The 18,924-nt window shown below is 41.2% G+C and overlaps 1 protein-coding gene across 1 annotated transcript in view; it reads left to right on the top strand.

Moving 5' to 3' along the window:
• capn5a (calpain 5a) overlaps positions 1-18,924 on the top strand; it is an 84,706-nt gene that overhangs the window by 24,675 nt on the left and 41,107 nt on the right. The window contains exon 3 of the mRNA XM_060923459.1: positions 10,473-10,604. Coding sequence (XP_060779442.1) covers positions 10,473-10,604 — 132 coding nt within the window. The remainder of the gene's footprint in view (positions 1-10,472; positions 10,605-18,924) is intronic.

Raw genomic sequence — 18,924 nt, forward strand, 5'->3', positions numbered from 1 at the left:
TGTAAAGCCAATAAAACTCCAAATTAAATATTTACTAATAAAGTGAGTCAGAAGGAACTCATGAGCAGCCTGTAACATGAAGTCAGTGTGCTTCCATCCAACCAACAGTAAATACATACCTTGATGAATTAAATATGTAAGGAATAAAATGAGACAGGGCATACTTTTATTGTAAAATAATCAATGGTGAGGTGGTGTGGATGTGTGGATTTCTCTATAACAACGCTTTCCCAATGCTACCAATTACACTTTTTATCTGTTTGTAGTTACGTACATCTTGATGCAGTTAGTTCCTATTATTATTAATGTAATAATAGTCATCTACAAATAAAATACAGTGGACTCTTTTTTCTGTCTCTTGAATTTAATGTGAGTAAACTCATGTTTTGTTAAAATCTGTTCCTGTAGAGTGTCTGCCATACAATTGGTCTTCTTGAATAGACAGCTTATTAGAAGGAGCATGAATATAAACCTGTGAATTTGAATTACACCTGGCACTGTGAGAGCGCTTAAACAACTAGAAAATGAATCAAGGCATTATTACCAACCAGAATGAAGAATTTCAGAGAACTGGGGTCGAAATCAAATTAAACCAAAAAGAAGAGCCTAACCTGATTTATTCACTATTCATCTCTTAGCATCCATTATTTTTGTTAGAGTGAATATTTTAATACTGGAATGTAATGGGAAGTGGGGCGGCACGGTGGTGTAGTGGTTAGCGCTGTCGCCTCACAGCAAGAAGGTCCTGGGTTCGAGCCCTGGGGCCGGCGAGGGCCTTTCTGTGTGGAGTTTGCATGTTCTCCCCGTGTCCGCGTGGGTTTCCTCCGGGTGCTCCGGTTTCCCCCACAGTCCAAAGACATGCAGGTTAGGTTAACTGGTGACTCTAAATTGACCGTAGGTGTGAATGTGAGTGTGAATGGTTGTCTGTGTCTATGTGTCAGCCCTGTGATGACCTGGCGACTTGTCCAGGGTGTACCCCGCCTTTCGCCCATAGTCAGCTGGGATAGGCTCCAGCTTGCCTGCGACCCTGTATAAGGATAAAGCGGCTAGAGATAATGAGATGAGATGAGATGTAATGGGAAGTGTACAGTGTACTAGGGACTGGTGTAAAGCATAACACACTAAATATCCTCTAGTCTGTATTTCTGTACAAAAAAGTCATGTTGGCTTGTTTCTCCCTCAGCTTCCAGCATGTTGATACTTGAGAGCTTACCATCAGATACAATGTGGATAAAACCCAGCTGAAGGCAGACCATTAGTCTGGCTCTGCTAAATCGATTGTACATTTCCCATTACATCCCAGCGTTAAATATTAATGAAGCACACAGTTAAGAATGCAGATAAGCAGGACTGTTAGTAATGTCAATGCATTAGGCTGGTGGACTTTTCTTTGTTTATTAAAAATTGTTTTAATAGTTTTGAGGTTTGAATGGCGTTTGTATAGTGGGTGAGGCTTTATAATGTGACCGGTGACTGGGTGGAGGGAACAAATGGAGGTCCATAAAACAAGACAGGTTGGTTGAAGTGGGGAGGTTTTGTTTGTTAAAAGATATTACAACATGATGTACACCCTACAGGGTTTAACATTTTACTCTTCAGGTTTCCTGTTGTCAAAATTGCATAGTTTTTTGGTCAGCAAAATAATATATTTAAAAAAAGATGGCATGTTTAGCTGTACATGGTAATGTTAGAGCAAAAAAACGTTGTATTTCTGTAAGACCATGTTGCTAATGAAGAAACTGTGCGTAGTATTAGAAATTAGCATTGAAGTTCTCCTTCCTGTCTGTGGTTTATCAACTGTTGTGGCTCAAATCCACTAAAAAGTGCTAACTACAGTGCTTTTACCAGAGAGGGTGGATGAGAGCTACCAGCTTCCTGTGACGTGTCATATGACATGGTGTTTTTTTTTTTCTTCTTCTTTTTTTACATTATGACTATGGCAAACTAGCTATTAAATAGATTTTGGGTTTGAACATGCCAAATAGTTTTTCATAGCACATTTTATTGACTACCAGCCCTGATTTTAAGAAATAGGATTTACCGGTCATTATCATGCAGTTTTCCCATTTTTGAGGACTGATTTTAGGCATGTGGAGATGGCAGATGATGAGGTCCTGAAGGTTTACTGCAGTAGGAGGAAAAAAAAAGTGTAGCTCTGGTTATATTTTTCTGGGTGGTATGACGCCATATCTGGCAGTGACTCATTTTCACGACAATTTGGTGAAAACAACCTGGCAATCGATCATGAAGCTGTCAGATGCATGTATTTATAGATCTTGTGGTTTTTGCAAAGTTTCTTTTCGTGTGTAGTTGTGAAATTTAAGCCATTATGCATTTGTCTTATGATGAACTTCCGGATGATGCCAAGAAACATTACCAGTCAAAGCTTGAAAGCTGTGGTATGGACTTTACTTTGGATTTAGGGTAAATAGGCTCTTTGCAGCTAGAGGTCGCATGCTTAGATACGACATAGTAACGCCATACTGGAGAGCAAGCTTTCAGGTAAACAAAACCCTTGACAAGGTCAAGAACAAAAGTTTCAGCACTTTATAGCGCTTAATACCTTTCCTTTTCTAGAAGAATTTACCATGATAACACATTTATTACAGCGTTTTGATGGCTCATTGATCATTTTATACAACATTTTTTTTATTCACTAAGAAAAGTGATCTTTTTAGATAGAAAGAACTGTGTTGTTATGACAATGGCATGGTTTACTTGTATCTGTGTCAGTACTGTGCATGTGTTATCTCAACCGAGTGAAATTTAAACTTCATAAAAGTGAAGTCTGTTGATTTGTATATTTTGTTGCCAGTAAAAATCACATGGTTACAGAAACTTTCTGATTTAGATTTTTAGAATTAGAAGTCTTTATTTGTCACAAATACACACACACACACACACACACAGCTGATAAGAGGGAAAGAGCTAAGAGGAGGAGAGAAACTGAGCTTTGTGTTATCATCACGGTAAATTATTCACTTTAAGAAGTCACCAAACCTTACAAAAACAACTATATACCTTGAAACCTTTTATTATGGAGCTGCTTTGAGCTGTTAGAATTAATTTAAGTGCTTTTACAAGGTTTTTTTGGTGTACACACCTTGCAAATTCACCATGTTGTTTGGCTGCGAAGATCCAAACGCTGTCTGTTAAGTCAGTGCCTTTGCGATAAATTTTTTTTTCCTGTAAAAATGAGCCTAAACTAAGCTTAGAAAACTACGTTGACAATTCTTCTAGAAAAGGAATGATATATTAAGCGCTATAAAGTGCTGAAATTTTTGTGCTTGACCTTGTCAAGGGTTTTGTTTACCTGAAAGCTTGCTCTCCAGTATGGCGTTGCTATGTGGTATCCAAGTATGTGACCTCTATCTGCAAAGAGCCTGTTGAATTTATACCAATTTAATTAGTTAACTTTAGTTTGGTTTTTAAAAGTTACATTTTTCAACATTTTATATGCCAACGTTATTTGTAACATTTATTATAAAAAAGCAAACATTAGCACACCTCTGAGGAAGTGAGTTCCATAAAGCACAGTTGTCTTCATTGGTGTCCAATCTCTCATTCGAACAGCTATAATCCACTTCTGTCTTCTGGCTTTCTTTACAGGAAAAACATGAAGACATCATTTTCTTCATCATATTCTTGTTTGCACCAAGTTGTCTTGCAATGTGATTGTGCAACATTACTTCCAGTTATTTACTGACCATACAAATAAGATAAAATATAAATTTCCCCTATTACTAACATGTTATTTCAATCATTTCTAGTGGAACTGTCATAGTGTTTTCTGACAATGTTATTAAAGCCTCATTCACAACCCGCTGTATGGGCTGCTATGGGCAGTCTATGGTAAAAAATTTGGCAAAACCGTGCTTGAGACTTGCGCGACACTTGCATGTGTTCAGTGTCATAGAAGGTCGCAGACTGCCCATGGAGATTTTTGGTCCTGCACATGCAAATTTACAGGTCTTGCGAGAAATCAAGAATGCATACACTACGTACGGGACCCGTACTCCTTTTGTATGCTTGAACCAAGTCAGCAGCATGGCTAGTAGGGGCTTTTTGCGATGACAGTAAGACACATGAGTGATGCACGGTCATTGTATGAGTGACGTGCCTCAGAAGTACTACACAAGTATTCCATACTTCCTATTTGTGCGGCCCGCAAGACAGAAGTACATCTCACTTTCCACCCCTATGTGTGGCGTACATGCAGCGCACGCGACCTACACGAGGGGCAAGACTCTGGATATCTATATTGGGGGAGGAACTAAGGAAACGATCATGTAGCGTGTACAACCCCGATTCCAAAAAAGTTGGGACAAAGTACAAATTGTAAATAAAAACGGAATGCAATAATTTACAAATCTCAAAAACTGATATTGTATTCACAATAGAACATAGACAACATATCAAATCTCGAAAGTGAGACATTTTGAAATTTCATGCCAAATATTGGCTCATTTGAAATTTCATGACAGCAACACATCTCAAAAAAGTTGGGACAGGGGCAATAAGAGGCTGGAAAAGTTAAAGGTACAAAAAAGGAACAGCTGGAGGACCAAATTGCAACTCATTAGGTCAATTGGCAATAGGTCATTAACATGACTGGGTATAAAAAGAGCATCTTGGAGTGGCAGCGGCTCTCAGAAGTAAAGATGGGAAGAGGATCACCAATCCCCCTAATTCTGCGCCGACAAATAGTGGAGCAATATCAGAAAGGAGTTCGACAGTGTAAAATTGCAAAGAGTTTGAACATATCATCATCTACAGTGCATAATATCATCAAAAGATTCAGAGAATCTGGAAGAATCTCTGTGCGTAAGGGTCAAGGCCGGAAAACCATACTGGGTGCCCGTGATCTTCGGGCCCTTAGACGGCACTGCATCACATACAGGCATGCTTCTGTATTGGAAATCACAAAATGGGCTCAGGAATATTTCCAGAGAACATTATCTGTGAACACAATTCACCGTGCCATCCGCCGTTGCCAGCTAAAACTCTATAGTTCAAAGAAGAAGCCGTATCTAAACACGATCCAGAAGCGCAGACGTCTTCTCTGGGCCAAGGCTCATTTAAAATGGACTGTGGCAAAGTGGAAAACTGTTCTGTGGTCAGATGAATCAAAATTTGAAGTTCTTTATGGAAATCAGGGACGCCGTGTCATTCGGACTAAAGAGGAGAAGGACGACCCAAGTTGTTATCAGCGCTCAGTTCAGAAGCCTGCATCTCTGATGGTATGGGGTTGCATTAGTGCATGTGGCATGGGCAGCTTACACATCTGGAAAGACACCATCAATGCTGAAAGGTATATCCAGGTTCTAGAGCAGCATATGCTCCCATCCAGACGACGTCTCTTTCAGGGAAGACCTTGCATTTTCCAACATGACAATGCCAAACCACATACTGCATCAATTACAGCATCATGGCTGCGTAGAAGAAGGGTCCGGGTACTGAACTGGCCAGCCTGCAGTCCAGAGCCTTCACCCATAGAAAACATTTGGCGCATCATAAAACGGAAGATACGACAAAAAAGACCTAAGACAGTTGAGCAACTAGAATCCTACATTAGACAAGAATGGGTTAACATTCCTATCCCTAAACTTGAGCAACTTGTCTCCTCGGTCCCCAGACGTTTACAGACTGTTGTAAAGAGAAAAGGGGATGTCTCACAGTGGTAAACATGGCCTTGTCCCAACTTTTTTGAGATGTGTTGTTGTCATGAAATTTTAAAATCACCTAATTTTTCTCTTTAAATGATACATTTTCTCAGTTTAAACATTTGATATGTCATCTATGTTCTATTCTGAATAAAATATGGAATTTTGAAACTTCCACATCATTGCATTCCATTTTTATTTACAATTTGTACTTTGTCCCAACTTTTTTGGAATCGGGGTTGTAGCATTGTAGAACGGAAGAAGACCACCTCATTTGCTGTTTTTAATTGAGTATATGTTTAATTTACCATGCAAACGTCAAATAATAAAACATGAGTATAAGGGATAACGCATTTTATTACATTGTAAAAAATCACAACTAAATAGCCCAACAGTTTGAGCACTGAAACACACTTTGACTCTGAGCTACTGTCCTGCTCCTACTCCTGCTGAGTGGTGGGACGGGGTGTCGGGATGTCCTTGTCCTTATCACTGAGCATGGCACAATGGCCTGACAGCGATGATAGGATTGCAAGGTCCTCACTTCTGGGCGTCGTTAGCTGAAACGTACATGAAAATCAGCATATATAATATTAATTACGTAAGCATATGGATACTGAAATGAATGTTTAAAGCATGTGTATTTACCTGTGAAAATACCTCTGGCGGAGTGCTGTGCCTTCTGCTGGCTTGAAGGCATACTTCTCCCTGTCCGTGCAGGGCTCGCCGGTGCTGCTACCATCATGATCAAATTCTTCCTCCTCCTCCCCCTCTGCTATTTCAGGCTGGATTACTTCACTTTTGCTCGCTTCTTCTTGGGTCCCATTTTTAAAACTTTAAACTGAAAATTTTTACATTTTTCCCACAAAATATCCAGTGTTCTTCAGCCGAAAGACAGATGCAGAATGCTGCAGACACGCTGGTTTTATACCCACTCCTGGCTTGCATCACACGCAAGTTATGAGTGATTGTAACATGCTAATCACATGTGTCACACATGCTTCACAAGTGCAGCCCGAACTCGTAGCGCAGGAAACTGGTAAAATGGAAGTCTCACACACTCCACACTCATTGAACACACACTGATCACGTGCATCAGATATACGCTTTCCATGGGCGAACAGTGCAATTTTTCCCATGCCTCGAGGAAGTCAGGTGTGCAACCTGTACTTGACAAGTATTTTGCCCATACTCCTCCCCCAAACTTTCCCCTGGGTTCACCGCGACCCTGTGGCACGGCTGCGAGTTACCAAACCCTGCAACCCGTGCATGTCCAAAACATTTACAGTGGGTTGTGAGTGAGGCTTAATATGGCAAGATTTGACTGAAGGTAAATCATGCGTTAAAAGTTTAGCCTTCGTTGCTTCTGCTACTATCTTGCAATCAACAAAAATGCACGAGCGTGTCAATGATTTTATTCATTATATTTCCTCATTCCGCCTGAAATTAATTCTTAGATATGGCACTGGATTACTAAGATGTTATGAGTGGTTGTTTCCTGATGAGACAATTTAAAGTATCTTGGTTTCAAATGTGTGCAGCTGCATATAAAATAGATGTGATGAAAGACACCACAAACCTTTTTCTTTTGGTTTTTACCATATTAAGCACTAACCAGCTCTCTCCTGTCACACAACAACAACCAACTAGAGGGGGTAAAGGCTAGCATGTGCTTCCTCTGATACACATGAAGTCACCACATCTTTTCAACCTGCAGCTCATGCTGAATTACAGGACAGTTTAACATTCTCTGAGGACAGCACTGCAGAAGCTCACAGTTGCCCACTATTGGCTAGTGTCGCTCTGATTGACAACTGTGTGTGTGTGTGTGTGTGTGTGTGTGTGTGTGTGTGTGTGTGTGCACCTTTACTATGATATTATTGTACAATCCCAATCCCAAAAAGTTGAGACAGTACGAAAATGCAGATAAAAAAAGAAAGCAGTGATTTCTAAATTTACTTTGACTTGTATATCATTACAGACAGAATGAACCCAATATATTTAATGTTTTGTCTTGTCAACTTCATTTCATTTGTTAATATACATCCATTCCTGCATTTCAGACCTGCAACACATTCGAAAAAAGTTGCGACAGGGGTTAATTTAATGCTAGTAATAAGGTGAAACAATTAAATAATGATGTGATTTGAAACGTGATGTCAACAGGTGATTAATCATGATTTGGTACAAAATCAGTATCCAGGAAAGGTCTAGTCTTTGAGGTGCAGAGATCGGCCAAGGATCCCCAGTTTGTCAACAAATGCATGAGTATATTATTAAAATGTTTATTATAATAATAATAGTAATAATAACTTATATAGCACCTTTCTCACACCCAAGGTTACTTTACAATTAGGAAAAAAAAAGTCCACCAAAAGACACTCAGGATGTAATTGCAGTGGCGTAGCTGCCTATAATCCCACCAAAAGGTGCATGAAGGTATGTCCCACACTGCCTGCACAGCCACTGCAACGCCACCAGGCAACATCGCTCGGAACACTGTGCCATGGATCCACAAAGTGAGCACAGAAGCACAGCCACACAGAGCGCTGGTATGTCCCAAACCGCCTGCACAGCCACCGTAACGCCACCGGGCGACATCGCTCGGAACACCAAGAACAGAAGCACTGTTGCACAGAGCGCTGGACAATCCCAATGTTAAAAGGAGCAATGAGCTCACTGCAGTCCATAGCGAGGAGCACAAGCATCACCCTTGGCAGACCAAGGCCTGAAGGGAACTGCCGCCCAAAACTGGATCTGGAGCTATGCCACAACTGGCGGCCAAAACATTCAAACAAAGAACAAACATTGAATTATATAATCACAAAAAAAAGACAAAAAAAGCTCTGGTGAGAAGCAGCAGACAAAATGCTCATGGCATACTCTCAACCGGAAATGGGGGGGCAACATTCCCCAAAGAAGGATAGGAAAGGTTTTAGATATCACCCTCTGTGGTGTATAATATCATGAAATGATTCAAGGAATTTGATAGAAAGATAGAAGATAGAAAGGAATTTGGATATTTCACTCTCTATGGTGCATAATATCATTAAATGTTTCAAGGAATCTGGAGGAATTTCGGCTTGTAAAGGGCAAGGGCACAAGCCTAAGCTGAACACCTGTGATCTCTGATGCCTCAGATGGCACTGCATCATGCATTATTTATCTATAGCTGATATAACCACATGGGCTCAAGACTACTTTGGCAAAACTTTGTCAAGCACTACAATACAGAGTTACATCTACAAATGCCAGTTAAAACTTTTACTGTGCGAAAAGAAAGCCTTATGCTCATTGTGTCCAGAAGCACTGGTGACTTCTCTGAGCTCGGAAGCATCTGGGATGGCCCATCACACAGTGGAAATCTGTGTTCAGACAAATCAGTATTCCAGGTCTTTTGGACAAAAGATGAAAAGGACCATCCAGACCGTTACCAGCAACGAGTCCAAAAGTCAGGGTCTGTCATGGTATGGGGTTATGTCCGTGCACTTGGAAAAGGTAACTTATACTTCTGTGATGGCAGCATTAATGAAGAAAAGTACACTGACATTTTACTGCCTTCAATATGACATTTTTTTCCAGGGATATTTCAACAAGACAATGCAAAACCACATTCTGCACACATTACAAAGGCAGGGCTTTGGAAGAAGAGGGTGCCTGTCCCCTCTGTCTCCAGTAGAGAATGTGTGGCGAACTTTGAAATGAAAAATATGTCAGTGACGACCCCATACTGTTGCATACCTTAAGACCTGTTTGCAGGAAGAATGGAATAAAATAACACCTTAAATGCTTCATCACTTGGTGCCTTCAGTCCTTAAATATCTTTTTAGCCCCTTCAGACATAAGTTGTACAGTTGTACACATGAAGTTCCATAGCATTTTTTTCTTGTGTCCGAAGGGGTTAGTGTTGTGAGAAGGAATGGCAACATTACAAAGTTGGTAAATACTTTACTCTGTCACATTTTTTTGAAACGTGTTGCAAGAATCAAAATTGAAATCAGTGTTTTGTTTATTCTGAAAAAAAAGTCATGAGGTGAAACATTTAAATAATGTGCTGTTGTGTTTATGAGTGCAGTACAGGTCAAAGATTATTTCCAATTTTCAGTTTTAAATTCAATTTCAACATATCGTCCCAACATTTTTCTGAGCTGGGGTTGCATATACAATCCCCCTGAAATTATTGGATTGGCAAGACCAACTTGTGCATAGTAGTTGTGCTGTTATGGTAGGCCATTTCAGTTTTACAAAGTGTGCAGAGCACCATTTTTATGAGGTCTTTGTTTAAAGAATTCCCACTCTTTGGACAACTGGGTTTGGGCTTTTTGGGATAAAGTCTCATTTTCATAATGAGCGTGAGACAAGGTAAATGGGGATAAATGTATACAGTGTGATGCTTCAACACATTTCATACAAATGGAGATATTTACATAAAAGACGTGAGACAAGGTAAATGGGGATAAATGTATACTGGAATGATACGTCGACGTATTGTTCCAGTCCTCCACAGGTTTGAGATAGGGTGAGGAGTTTGGCAATTTGGGAGAGACTAAAATTGCTGCTCCTCTGAATTGAGAGCCAGTTGAGGATGGGTTGGATGCCTTACAAAGATGCCCCCTGGTCAGCTCCTGCTTTAGCTGTAGACCCATGAACAGTCCCAGGACAGGCTGAAAAGATCTCACTATTGGATTGGGAATGTCTGGTGCAGTCTGTTATCACCATCACCACCAGCAGGAAAAGTGGAAGGAAAATAAAATATACTAGGTATTTTCAGAATATCTAACCAGGCAATTCACTCTCCTTCTCTTTCAGGAACTCTGTGATGACCCACATCTGTTTGTCAATGGCATCAGTGCTCATGACCTGCAACAGGGGCAACTAGGAAATTGCTGGTTTGTAGCAGCCTGTTCCTCCCTTGCTTCCAGAGAGGCCCTGTGGCACAAAGTGAGTGGACTCATGTCTTTGTCCTCATATCTGTCTTCTAATGTGGGTGGACAAAATGTGGGTGGACAAAATGTGAGAAGCTATGACCTGCCAGGGCATGTATTTTGTTAGTGGATAGATTGGGCAGTTACTAACAGAGTAAATATTTGAGTTACAAAGTCCGTACCAAACCAAGATCTACTGAGTCACCAGTAGAAGTATCGCAAAGCAGCTTTACAGAATTTGAACGACTTAAAACATGAGCTAATTTTATCCCTAATCTATCCCCAATGAGCAAGCCTGTGGCAAGGAAAAACTCCCTCAGACGACATGAGGAACCTTGAGAGGAACCAGACTCAAAAGGGAACCCATCCTCATTTGGGCAACAACAGACAACATGACTATAACATTAACAGTTTTAACATGAAGTCAGTTTCGTTGATGTTCTAAACTCTTCATTGATGGAAACTTGAGTGCAAAACTGTTCATGACAACCACAGTCCTAAAGTTAGCAAGTCAACTGTAGTCCTCAGCCATAAAAGCATTACTGTAAGTGTCTAGAGCAGGCATCACCAAATGGCGGACCTCGGTCCGGATCCGGACCCAGTGATGGTTCTTTCCGGACCCGTGACCAATGGTAAATTCACGAGATTAAGTAATTTTCATGAAGCATTATTTTGGACGGTCATGGCTATTGACAGTGGGCACTGCTACTCCAGTTAATACGACAATAGCTTCACTCAGTTGAGCCAATAAAATCGTTAGTTTACCCAGCACGCCACAGCAGAGCAACAAGCAGAGAGGAAGAGAGTTAAGTTAAGAGACAACCGACCGAGACAACATGGCTTGCTCCAAAAGGCGGCGGAAAGTAGACAAGGAAAATCGTTGTTTTGAAGATGAATGGACGGAGAAATATATGTTCATTCTTCCGGCGAGCAGTTCAAAACCAGTGCCTCATATGCTCCGAAAGCGTGGCATTAATTAAAAGCGGCAACGTGAAGCGCCACTACGAAATGAAGCACAGCTCTTTTGAGCAAAGTTATCCCCTGAAGTCCAAGCTGAGGGCACGCAAAATAACCGAACTGCGGGCACGCAAAATAACCGAACTGCAAGCACAGTATGACAGGTCTACCCGACTCATCACACATACATTTACAGCCCAGCAACGTGCAAACGAATGTTCCTTAAAAGTAGCGTGGATTTTGGGGCAACATAAACACATTGGAGTGTGTTCCCTGGTCTAATCAAAGGAGCACTGCACACCTTGACTATGTTTGGATCAACTTACAGCTGTGAGTCAGCTTTTTCCACTATGAACATTGTCAAATCCAAGTACCATTCTAGGCTCAACAATGAACACCTACATATCTGCATGAGAATGGCACTAACTCCATTCCAGCCAAGATTTAAATTACTGGCAGGTCAGCCACATGCCCGTTTTTCTCATTAAGAAGAGTAAAAGAAGAATTAAAAGAGAAAAGTTCAAAGAAAAATGTTCTGTTTGCATTTCCCCCCCAAAAAGCCACTTGTTTTCTGAAGATGTGAACTTTTTTTTTCTTGAAAAGTAGGCCCTCATTTTTTTAGGCTGGGACCTCCATATTTTAAGAACAAAGAAGAGAAAATGTTAAGTCAATGCTCTGTTTGCACTTTTTAGTTAATGTTTTCTGAATTGACTTTTTTACTTGAAGTGTAGGCCTTCAATTCTTCAGGTTGGGACCTCTTTAATTTAAGAGAAAAAGGAGTTATTCCACTCTGTTTGCACTTTTTTATTTATTTTATTCTGAGGTTTCTGTTTTCTTTAATCTGAAATAAAGGCCTTGAATTTATTTTCCTGGGACTACTTTTATTTATGGTAAAAGAGATAGTTGTGCACTCAGTTCATTTCCTGCATTGGAAATGAACAATAAATATTGTTGAAACCATATGAAAATGTGGACATAGGGGAAGGCTATAAGACACAAGCTGGACTTCGGTTCGGACCTTCTACTTGGACAAAATTTAATAACTGGACCTCAGTGACTTTTAATTGAATACCCCTGGTCTAGAGCGTCCTCCAGGTGTGACTTTCAGCTGTCCACATGGGGCCGTCCTTCACAGGAGTGATGCGATGAAACTCCAACCAGACACAGGGCACCAGGATGGATCAGGTGGGTCCGAGAAGCAGAAGAGGTCAGCATCTTGATCCCAGGACTGACATGTAACTCAGAGGGACAGATTTTTTGGGGGCGAGAGAGAGAGAGAGAGAGAGAGAGAGAGAGAAAACACAGGTTGTTAGGTATGCCCAATGTCACCTGAATAAGTAGGAACAGTATACATATTGCACTGAGTACAAGCAGGGATTCCGGCAACTATGACAGCATAACTAAAAGGAGAGAGCCAGAAGGTAACACAGCCATGAGGGAGTCCCGGAACATAAAGCAGCCAGCCATTACACCATCAACAAACTCGAGTGAGCAAGTGAGTGGGGGACTGACAGCATCCATACATCCCAGTTTACCAAAACACTCTGTCTGAGGACCCTCCAGATCTACTCCTTTACCTCATAAACACCATTAACAAAAGGCTTGACTAAACCTCAGCCTCAGCCTGGACTTAAACGCTGAGACTGTGTCTGATTCCCGAACATTACTTGGAAGGCTGTTCCATAACTGTGGGGCTTTGTAAGAAAAGGCTCTGCCCCCTGATGTAGCCTTCACTATACGAGGTACCAGCAGATAGCCTGCACCTTTTGATCTAAGTAGGCGTGGCGGGTCATAGAGGACCAGAAGTTCACTCAGGTACTGTGGTGCGAGACCATTCAATGCTTTTAAAGGTCAATAGTAGTATTTTATAATCAATACAAAATTTGATTGGGAGCCAGTGCAGTGTGGATAAGACAGGGGTGATGTGGTCATATTTTCTAGTTCTAGTAAGGACTCTTGCTGCTGCATATTGAACTAACTGGAGCTTGTTTATGCACTTATTGGAACATCCAGACAGTAAGGCATTACAATAATTCAACCTGGAGGTAATGAAAGCATGAACTAGTTTTTCCGTATCATGTAGTGACATTTAAATTTCTTATCTTAGCAGTATTTCTGAGATGAAAGAAAGCTATCCGGGTAATGTTATCAATGTGAGTTTTGAATGAAAGACTGGGGTCAATAATAATTCCAAAGTCTTTTACTGCTGCATGTGAAGAAACAGAAAGGCCATCCAGAGTTACTGTGTAATCAGAAAACTTACTTCTAGCTGTATGTGGTCCTAGTACAAGTACTTCAGTCTTGTCAGAGTTAAGCAGAAAGAAGTTAATAAGCATCCAGTGTCTAATGTCCTTTACACATTCCTCAATTCTATTAAGCTGGTGTCTCTCATCAGGTTTTGCAGAAACATACAACTGTGTATCATCAGCATAACAGTGGAAACTAATACAATGTTTATGAATAATATCACCCAGAGGCACGGGCGATTGCTCTAAGACAACGAGGGAGGCTCAGCCTCCTCTAAAAATGACGAACATCGTGTAGGATGAATTGTGCTAGGCTTATGTTATAGCCGACCTTATAACATTGCTATTTCAGATCCAGAATCATAGAAATATATGTGCTCAACCCAACTACAGTGCGAAATCATTCCGTTATAACTTTCCCCAGTTCGCTTAATGTGCACGTGAGTTTCTCCCCCTCGTGACAGCGCGATGCAGCCCAGCCTCAGTGGATTGGGAGCTATGTGCTTGTCAATCTCAAAATGCAAGACGATTATTGGACAAATACTGCGAAAATGCCCGCCCACGGAGTCTCACGGACTCCCAGCCTCAATGGACTTCAACGGCATTTGGGAGCTATGCGCTTTTCAATCTCAAAATGCAAGATGGTTATTGGACAAATACTGCGAAAATGCCCGCCCACGGACTCCGAGCCTCACATGGGAGGGACATGGCAGTTTCTGCGAGGAGACTGGTGATTGGTGAAAGCGGCCGGATATTTTCTTTGACAGCTCGTTTCAACTATAGACAGGCAGCGGACAGTGTTGCCAGATTGGTCGATTTCCCTCCCAATTGGGCGGTTTTAAGTGCATTTTGGCGGGTTTTGAACATATTTTGGGCTGGATAACGTCAGCAGTATCTGGCAACATCAGTTCAGTCCCATGCGGAATCGCAAGTGGTGTGGTGTATTGTAAGAGATCGGTTTACATTTCGATTTCATTCATTACATACGGTTTCTACCAGCTTTTTTAATTTGTATATATTTTCATTGTAAATAAAGTGTAAATATAGTGTTGTCAAATTTGCTATCTTAGTTCCAGAAATTTCGTTTATTTGAGTGACTGAACTTGAGGGGGCTAGTCAGCTAGCAAGAAAGCTGCGCATGGATGCCAAGCATTGCTGATTTAATTTTGGTGAAGCCATTTGCCAGTCTTCCTTTCGAGGAAAAAATTAAAATTAAAGAGCAGGGTAGACCAACGCCTCAAATTGACTTGGTGAAAAAGGTAGGGAATAATACTCGTTCCTTTCAGCTCTCCTGGTACGAGAAAGTGAATTGGCTAACAGCAAGTGACCCACATCAACAACAGTAAATAGGCTACTTTAGTAATATGTCATGGATGGACCAAAAATATAGAATCTATTTAAAATGTTTATGCTGAGTATATTATATTGGAATATATGTTTTTCTGGATATGAATTAAACACCACTACAATTTGGAAAACATTTTTAAACAAAAACACAGCCGAGGTCAATTTTTAAACAACATGCCACAATTTTAAAATATAAAATGTTAAAATATAAACACCCCCCCCCCCCCCCCCCCCCCCCCAACACCACCATCATGTATATTGGACAGTAGGCTAATGGGCCAAAAGAACCTGTTATTTCACAGTTTGTGACGCTTCCAACAATCAGCCAGATCAGAGGCAAGAGTATGGGCAAAATTGATGTTTTTTCTTTTAAAATCTGGAAATATCGTAACCGACCAGCCTCCCCTGTTTGAAAGACTACCAGCTGCCACTGCCCATCTCATCTCATCTCATTATCTCTAGCCGCTTTATCCTTCTACAGGGTCGCAGGCAAGCTGGAGCCTATCCCAGCTGACTACGGGCGAAAGGCGGGGTACACCCTGGACAAGTCGCCAGGTCATCACAGGGCTGACACATAGACACAGACAACCATTCACACTCACATTCACACCTATGGTCAATTTAGAGTCACCAGTTAACCTAACCTGCATGTCTTTGGACTGTGGGGGAAACCGGAGCACCCGGAGGAAACCCACGCGGACACGGGGAGAACATGCAAACTCCACACAGAAAGGCCCTCGCCGGCCCCGGGGCTCGAACCCAGGACCTTCTTGCTGTGAGGCGACAGCGCTAACCACTACACCACCGTGCCGCCCCGCCACTGCCCAGAGGTAACATATATATAAAGAAAAAAGCAGTGGACCCAAGACAGAACCTTGTGGAACACCAAACTTTACCTCAGTATGTCTAGAAAAATCACCATTTACATCAACATACTGATAGCCATAGACATATAAACATAGACGCCGCATTGAGCTGGTGGCCCCGTTGCTGGGATACGTCAGAGTGTCCGCCATATTTGATGTGGCAAATCTTCCCCGTAAACCAATGCAAGTAAATGGACGGACTGAACTTCATAAAGCCCCTTTCTACAATAATATTTAACTCGATGCCTTTTATTCACCCATTAAGACACACACGTATATATTTGGGAAACAAACAGGCATCAAAACAACACATATATAACTTTTAATGTGATGGTTATAAATAGTGTGCGAAATACCCTGTACACTGCAAACTAGCGACAGATACATGATAGATAGCTCAGGTAAGCTAATCAGTCAGCATACCGTAGCAAGCTACCAAAACCTGAGGCCACAATAACCAACCTACAAGACTGAATATGATAAATGATGGAAATAGTGGAAAAACTGGAAATAGTGAATGAAAATAAAAATTTACTGTTTTATTTATTGAGTCACCACACAGACCTACTCTCGTTGAATAAAGTGAGCTGAATGACCGCCAAACTGAGTTCGGCCAGGTTCTAACGTCATACCAAAACAAAATACATCACTGATTCCTTCACATTCAGAAAGGTTTAAAACATTCATCATACGTTCAAAAACGTTCATCATAGTGTGGCACTGTATTATCTAATTCTCACTGATTATAACTATACACCTACCCGGTGGAGATGAGCTGGGAAACTGAAGACTGAAGGAACAGTATTGAAAAGTATTTTTCCAGTCTCACCTGTGAAAGGTAATCCCATGTGATCTCGTTTGGACGGTAAACCTGTTGGTACAGTTAAACGCAGCACGAGTGAGGCATCTTTATTCTCGGCTACTGTCTAGACGCTATACCAGAGACGGTTGAAGAATCTCCACTTTGCCACATCCAATACGGCGGCGAGGATGACGTATGATTCTACGCAGAATGTGGCGTCTATGTTTATATGTCTATGCTCATAGCGATCAGTTAAATAAGACCTGAGCCAGGAGAGGCCCGTTCCCTTAAAGGAACAGTCCACTGTACTTCCATAATGAAATATGCTCTTATCTGAATTGAGACGAGCTGCTCCGTACCTCTCCGAGCTTTGCGCGACCTCCCAGTCAGTCAGACGCAGTCAGACGCGCTGTCACTCCTGTTAGCAATGTAGCTAGGCTCAGCATGGCCAATGGTATTTTTTGGGGCTGTAGTTAGATGCGACCAAACTCTTCCGCGTTTTTCCTGTTTACATAGGTTTATATGACCAGTGATAAGAAAAAAGTTCAGTTACACAAATTGAAACGTGGCGATTTTCTATGCTATGGAAAGTCCGCACTATAATGACAGGCATACTAACACCTTCTGCGCGCTTCGGCAGCGCATTGATATCTGAACTCCGTATCAATGCGCTGCCGAAGCGCGCAGAAGGTGTTAGTACGCCTGTCATTATAGTGAGGAGAGATCTGTTGATCTAGCAGCACTAAGAGCTTTTCTATACTTCAGGAAGCTCTCCTTCCATGCTAATTTGAACACTACCAATTTTGTTTGACACCATTTACGTTCCAATTTTTGAGTGGTCTGTTTTGAAGTGCGAGTGTCATCATTATACCAGGGTGCTAATTTTTTGTTTCTGACCATTTTCCTTTTAAAAGGAGCTACATTATCTAAAGTATGGCAGAACGTTGACTCTAAGCATTCAGTTGCCTGATCAAGTTCTGCAGGGGCTGACAGTGACCCAATCAAAGTTGATAACTCTGGGAGATTATTTATAAAGCTCTGTGCAGTAGTTGACGTGAATGTACGTTTAATACAGTAGTGTGGTGAGGTGCATATATTATTATTCAGACATATTTTGAATGAGATGAGATAATGATCTAAGAACTTCAGACTGTGGAAGTATGACTATATTTTCTACGTTTAACCCGAATGTTAGTATTAGATCAAGGGTGTGACCACAGTTATGGGTCGGTCCTATGACATTCTGATTAATCCCTACTGAATCTAAAATGGACACAAACGCTGTTTTCAAAGGGTCTTCTGGGTTATCGAAGTGAATATTAAAATCTCTGGCAACTAAAGCTTTGTCTAAGGAAATAACCAGATCTGAGATAAAATCTGCAAATTCAGAAAGAAACTCAGAATATGGCCCCAGGGGCCTTTAAATAATAAGTAACGGAATTAACTGGGCAGACCTATTTTTCGAGGCTACATATATTATATTAGTATGAAGAACTTCAAATGTATTAAATTTATAACTAGGTTTTTGTGTTACACCTAGATAATCATTATAAATAACTGCGACACCTCCTCCTCTGCCAGTTAGACGAGGCTTATTGTATATAACTGTATCCAGGAGGACTCGCTTCATTTAATGCTATATATTCATTTGGCTTAATCCATGTTTCAGTTAAACAAAATACATTGAACTCCTGAGCAATACTGAGTTCATTAACCATTAGCGCTTTAGATGTAAGAGACCTAATATTTAATAGCCCCACCTTTACGTCAAAGCTGCTGGCAGCGGCTGTACAGTCAGTATGATCTAATTTTATATTGATTAGGTTACTGGAACAAACTCTCTGAATATTTCTACTTTTTTGTTAAGCTTGGGGAACAGACACAGTCACGATGTAGTGTTCCCTGAGTGACGACTCTGTGCAGCTTGCAGACAGTCAGTTTAGCCTGTTTGTCTGCTCCCTGGCTTTGGTTCTGGATTGTCAGAAATTAACTAGGCCTGTTCTGAGACTATGACCTATGCTGCAGGAAATGAGAGCAGCACCTTCCTGAGTGGGATGGATACCGTCCCGTCCTAACAGGTCAGCAGTGCCCTCAAAATTAGCCCAATTTTCTATAAAG

Source organism: Neoarius graeffei, chromosome 6, assembly GCF_027579695.1.
Source record: "Neoarius graeffei isolate fNeoGra1 chromosome 6, fNeoGra1.pri, whole genome shotgun sequence".
Classification (NCBI taxonomy): Eukaryota; Metazoa; Chordata; class Actinopteri; order Siluriformes; family Ariidae; genus Neoarius; species Neoarius graeffei.